The sequence below is a fragment of the Octodon degus genome, unplaced genomic scaffold (genome assembly GCF_000260255.1).
Source record: "Octodon degus isolate 3935 unplaced genomic scaffold, OctDeg1.0 scaffold00040, whole genome shotgun sequence".
NCBI lineage: Eukaryota > Metazoa > Chordata > Mammalia > Rodentia > Octodontidae > Octodon > Octodon degus.
Genome location: NW_004524616.1, coordinates 11185566 through 11191842, shown reverse-complemented (window position 1 = coordinate 11191842; position 6277 = coordinate 11185566). Strand labels below are relative to the sequence as shown.

Genomic DNA, 6277 nt, shown 5'->3' with positions numbered 1-6277 from the left:
GAGGATGAGTCACAGTCATTGCTTGACCAGTTTGCTCTCTGTGAAAGCTTGAGAAAATGTTTTTTCTCTCCATGTGACTCTCCCTAGGGTCACTTTACATCATTGAACACATTCCTCTGTAGCTCCATAATCTTCTTGATCAGAAAATTTGGAGCACAACTGAGTTACATGTTGTTACAGTACAGGTTCTCCTATGTTGCGGGTCTTTACTGACCTTGAAAGGCTAGGGCCAAAATGTTGGCTAACCATGCAGCCCTTCCTTTTCTCCAATTTTGATCTGCTGACTTAGGTTGTTAACCCTTCAGAAGAGAAGCTAATTATTATTATTATTTTTTAAATTTTATTTATTTAGTTTATTTACGTGTGTGTGTGTGTGTGTGTGTGTGGCGCCAGCTCAGCCCACCTGGGGGCGGGGCTGGCTGGCATGTGTTGCTGGGGGATTGAACCGTGGTCCCTGTGCTTTGCTAAGCTTGTTCTAAGTAGGTGCTTTAGACCACTGAGCCATCTCACCAGCTGGAGAAGCTAATTATTAACCTGCAATATATGCAGTTTGGTTTACCCTATATGTCAAAATATCAAATATTTTGGCATATCATGGAACAAGTATTTTCCATCAGATATTGATATGTTGAACTTTAAGTCCTTACAGAATATGAAGGAAAAATAATTGCACAAAAGTAGAAATAATCATTTACATAATTTTACAAAGAAATTTAGAAACCTATCCATATATGGAATTGTAAGTCCTTATACTAGGGAGACAATACGATATTTACAGATGTGGGTCTGGTTTATTTCACTAATAAGTATGTGTTCAAGTGGCATCCACTTAAATATGAAGGCTTCAAGTTTATCATTCTTTATAGTTGAGTAGTACTCCATTATATAAAAGTACCACATGTTTTTTCGGCCATTCCACATGTGACGGGCATAGGCCAGACTTAAAAAGCCTCCTTTTCTCTCTTTCCTTTTAGACAACTGGCTGTTCTGTATTAAGTTTCAGATAGGCTTTTACTGAAGTACTTTTCCTATCTCTGACTGTGGAGTTACCTTTCTTGAGTGGCCTTAGGACAGGATACGGAAGAAACTGAGATGCTCTGCAGCACTGTCTGGGACACATCTGTGTACCAGCTGCCAGGTCGCCAGGGTAGCCTGTGCTTGAAGACACCACCGCAGTGTGCCATATCAGCATTCCCCTCAGAAAAAGAATCTGTATTTGAGCCTTTGGTAGAAAATGGGAACAGTCTTTTTCTGTCGTACTCTAGTGAGAGATCTGTTTTTGGTACAGAATACATTGGGACTTCACTAGTATGTTATTAGTAATTAGTGTTAATCTGTCATCATTGATTCCATTTCTTTTAAGAGGAACCACCTGTTGACGGTATGAAAAAATGCCTTTCCTTTTCCTCTCACTACTCGGCGTTTGTGTTGCCACCATGGCCCAAAGACCCTACATTTTGCCTCCAGCTTCATTTTATCCAATATTTCTTAGCACCTACTCTTTGCTAGGTGCTAAGACCTTTAAATTGAATTCATGTTGAGTTTTATAAAGAATTTAGTGTGCCAAACCATTTGCACAGAATTCTTAGTAACAGAATGGGGTAAAAAGTGCTGGAAGTTTCTCAGCAGGCATTTCAAATTGGATACCAGTGGCTCCCCTGTAGGGAAAATGAAAGGTCTGAGTACTGCTACTAATTATGTAAAATTCTAGTTCAGTAGCTAAAGTTACTGATTGAATGCCTCTTTATTTTAAAAAAAATCCCTGATACAGAAATGCTATTTCCTAACGAAAGTCTTATTTCTCTGTAGTCATGTGATATTGAGTGTGAATTTTAACCTAAATTATCTTGCTTTTAGGAGGTTGCACAAAGAAGTACAGTCTTTAAAACAAGCATTCCTGAAGAGGAGGAGGAGGAGGAAGAGCCGTCTGGAGTGGTTGTTGAGGAAGAGCTTTTCCACCAGCAGGTATTCCATTCATTCATTCACTCATTCATTCATGCATTCATTGACCGGCTCAGCACACCCTGAGGGCAGGGCTGGCACACCCTGTGGTGCAGGGACTGTACCTGCTGAAGCAGGTGTTTTATACTGCTGAGCTATCTGGCAAGCCCCCTACTTTTCATATTTATTAAAAGAATTACATGAAAACTCATCCTGTAGGCTGGCCAAATAGCTCAGCGGATTAAAGCACCTGCTTAGGCAGATGCAGTGGCCGGGGTTCGATCCCTTGCCATGCCGTGCTGGCTCTATCCCTGGGGTGTGCTGAGACGGCGATTGAGACTGGGTGTGGTGGCATGCATCTGTAATCCCAGCACGCGGGGAGGTTGCACACAGGCAGATCATTATAAGTCCAGTCTATGTAGTGAAACCCTGTAGACCCTATATACCCTGTACTAAAATTTAAAAAAACCAAAAACAACAAAAAAACCCATCCTATAGAGTCCCCTGACCCCTGTTCTTTGATGGATCAGAGCAGTGATCTGTCAGGTGGGTATGTACTTCCAACACTGATCATTTAAGGTAGTTTATTGGAAAGTATTAGTACTTTTTTCCTTCTTTCTCATTCTGTCTAGTTTTATTTTCATTTGTACATATTATCATAGAACATGCATATTGCTTATGTTAGTGTATATGAATTGGATCCCGTGGCATCCTGGACACATCCCAGCATCCTGTTGGCTTCTGTGATCGACAAACTTAGATATTCAGAGAAAATGTTTGCATTTTGAACACCAAAGAGAGCCAGACTTGGTGGCTCACACCTATAATCCCAGCACTGTCAGAGGGAGACGTGACGGGTTTACAAATTAGAGCCCAGCCTGGACAGTTTAGCAAGGTCCTGTCTCAAAATTTCAAAAGGGCTGGGGATATACAGTTCGGTGTGAGAGGCTTCAGTTCAATTCTGATACTGCCAGCAAAGCTCACCAAAAAGTACTATTCAGCTTCAGTGTGAAACACATTCCTGCTATATTAAGTTCCTAATTATTATCTAATTGCAAGACAGATTTTAGCTGATGGTTAGGTTTTGAGAGCTCTTGAAATAAACTCCAAATTTGGTTTTAATTAATTAGAATTATTAATGACTCATGAGCTTTCAGTTTATATTCTTAAGCTGCTTGAGTCTGACCATTAATCAAGGTTCTTGTCCCTGTCAGAGTTCGTGTTTCCAGATTTGTAATCCAAGTGTGCTTTGCTTCACTAGCCTTAGTCCTCTTCTCTTCTCTTCTCTTCTCTTCTCTTCTCTTCTCTTCTCTTCTCTTCTCTTCTCTTCTCTTCTCCTGTGGACGGAGTATAGGGCCTCATGCATGCTGCCTGGGCGTGCTTTTTTGAGCTACATTTCCACTCCTTTATGAAATTTTATTTTGAGACGGAGTCTTGCTAAAGATATTACACTGGACTTAAACTTGGAATCCTTGTTTTGGCTAGTAAATTAGTACCAGTACTGGGGTAAATCAATATTCTTTCACCTGTTTTAACCCCCAGGTTGAGACTCGTTAGAGGTAGGATATATGTCATAGAATGAGTTTGTTTTAAACCTGATCCCTCTCAGGCGTTTGGAGCTTTTTTTTCTTGGTGGCTGGCTCAGCCCAACCTGGGGGCATGGCTGGCTTGGCATGTGGTGCTGGGGATTGAACTGAGGTCCCTGAACACTTGCCTAAGCAGGTGCTTTAGACTGCTGAGCTATCTCACCGGCCCTGGAGCATTATTTAAGAACATATATTTTATAATACTTGGCTTTAAAAGAAATAAGACAAGACGAGAGGAAGGGGAGGGGACATAAAAATAAGATGTGCATGAATGTGTATCAACTCTTCATGATGATTATAATCATTATGAACTACAAATTATACTTTAATAAAAATAGAGAAATTAAGATTTGACAAACTTAACAGAGGGAATTCATCAATATAAAGAAGGAATCTCAGGCTGGGGAGATAGCTCAGTAAAATAAGCGCCTGTCTGGCAAGTGCAGAGTCCTGAGTTCAATTTCTGGTACCACAAAAAAAGTATGTCATAAGTGCCAAAGAATTTGGGGCCAGGGAAATGGCTCAGTAGAATAAGCATTTGCCTGGCAAGCACAAGGGCCTGAGTTCAATTCCTGATTCCACGCCCCCCCCTCAAAAAAAAAGGGAAAGAATCTCAACTGAAAACAAGGTATTCTCAGTTCTAGAGTTGCAGGATTAGTCAGCCCGACTTCACAGGAAAGGGTACTAGAGAAACTGGGCTTGGCAGTCTAGGTCAGACTGTTTCCCCAAGAGAATAGTAACATTACAAGGTCCTTCACCCACTTCCCGGGACTACTTCACTGCCACTGCCCACTGCAGGTTGAATCCAGGTTTGACTCTTGAGGAAGATTGCACTCAGGAAGAATACAAACAGAAGTTCACTAGTGGATATGATAAAGCTTGAAGGCTCAAGACAAAAAAGCCAGAAATGCTTGAGGTTTTTAATCATGTGGTTGTAGCAAAAAATGAGAGCAAGGTTTAAAAGCGGAATGATGGGATGACAAAACAGCAATTCTGTCTGCATTGGAGGATTAATCTAGTGGCCTCTTGAATTGATTAGGATTTTTTTGGTGTCTTGCAGGAAACCATTGTAGTCTGATCAGTAGCAAATCACAAGTCATTGTGAGTTGTAAGAAACTAGAAATTCATTTCATAAAGAAATGAGCAATTAATTTGAGGGCAAATCTAATGCACATGTGCTGGGAAGTAGAACTTCTGCATGCAGCAAACCAGGTGCTCTGATGTGGTTGTTCAAAGTGGAGTCCACTCATCCTAAAATTTCAGGGAAGAGGAGGTCCTTGAACAGTGGTTTCTGAATTTAGCCACATATTAAAATAACTTCATGTATATATAGAGATCCTTCACTAGTTAGATGAGAAATTCCCATTCAGTTGATTAGGACCTGGGTCAGGCTCTGTCCTCTCTCTTCTCTCTCCTCTCCTCCCATCTCCCATCTCTTCTTCAGCAGCGCAGAGTTGAGAATCACTGTTTTGTTGGAGTATTCTAGGGAAGAAGTCCTTAACAAAGGTTTAAAGAGGATACTCGAGAAGTGATGAAGGCCTATGTGGAAATAGGTGATGTGGCTTTACAGTGTCCTGATAGTTGGTGTTTTTTTGTTTTTTTTTGTTTTTTTTTTAATTATCTTTTTTTTTTATTTTTTTTTTTTTGTTTTTTTTTTAATTATCTTATTTTAGAATACTGTGATCCATTTTCTTAGTGATCATTTGTTTCTTCTGTTTGTCTCATCAGGGAGCCCCAAGAGCATCCAATAGAAGCTGTGCAATTATGTAAACTTCTCAAGGCAACTGTCTTCCTCAGTATAAAGAAGTGTGGTAATTCTTACCCATTTACAGTGCAGAGCCTTCTCAGAAGCACAGAGTATTTTTATATTTCCTTTATGTGAATTTTTAAGCTGCGAATCTGATGGCCTTAATTTCCTTTTTGACACTGAAAGTTTTGTAAAAGAAATCCTATCCATACACTTTGTTGTAAGATGTGAATTATTGACACTGAATTAACTGTGCTGTTTGGAAAGGGTCCCTCAAATTTTTTTGGCTTTTTTTGTAAGTGTGTATGTGTTTTCTGTTTTTTAAGTTCTTATGAGAAGAGGGGTAAATAAACCACTGTGTGTCCGGGTATAAATTGAAGATTGCTCCATCTAGATTAGCAATCTGCTCTTGACTCTTTTCTGCTCTATATAACGGTGCTGTGAGGGAGGGGAAAGCATTTTTCAATATACTGAACTTTTATACTGAATTTTTTTGTAATAAGCAATCAAGGTTACCAATTTTGTTTTGTTTTGTTTTTTAAATAGAAAAGAAAAGAGAAATTTTGTAAGAAGGCAATATTAACCTAATCATCATGTATGCACTCTGGATGAAGGACTCCGCAAAGCTGTTCATGGTTTTTCCTCTTAGAATATTAATTCATGAGGGCAGTGGGGCTGGGCAGGGGTGGTGGGATGAGGGGAGGGCTTCTCTATGAAAATGCGTTAGTTGTGTTTTTTAAGATAGTGTAACATGCTTACATTTCTTATGTGACATTAACAAATAAAAAGTTCTTTTAATATTTATCTACTGTCCTTTTTAACCCTTAGAACCCTAAAATTTCAAGAGGAGAAAAAGTTTCAGTTCTTGTTTTGATAAAAAATAATGTGGCTGTATTTCTGATTTTTGTTTGGTTGGTTGAGAGGAAGACTGTGTAGTATAGGCTGGGCTTGAATTTGTGGTAATTCTCTTACCTCAGTCTCCCAAGTCCTGGGATTACAGGCG

At 39.6% G+C, this 6277-nt stretch overlaps 1 protein-coding gene across 1 annotated transcript in view; it reads left to right on the top strand.

Annotated features, from left to right (window-relative positions):
- Lmnb1 (lamin B1) overlaps nucleotides 1-6076 on the top strand; it is a 68744-nt gene extending 62668 nt beyond the window's left edge. The window contains exons 10-11 of the mRNA XM_004631321.2: nucleotides 1858-1965; nucleotides 5256-6076. Coding sequence (XP_004631378.1) covers nucleotides 1858-1965; nucleotides 5256-5297 — 150 coding nt within the window. The 3' untranslated portion in view covers nucleotides 5298-6076. The remainder of the gene's footprint in view (nucleotides 1-1857; nucleotides 1966-5255) is intronic.
- Nucleotides 6077-6277: the final 201 nt, after the last annotated feature.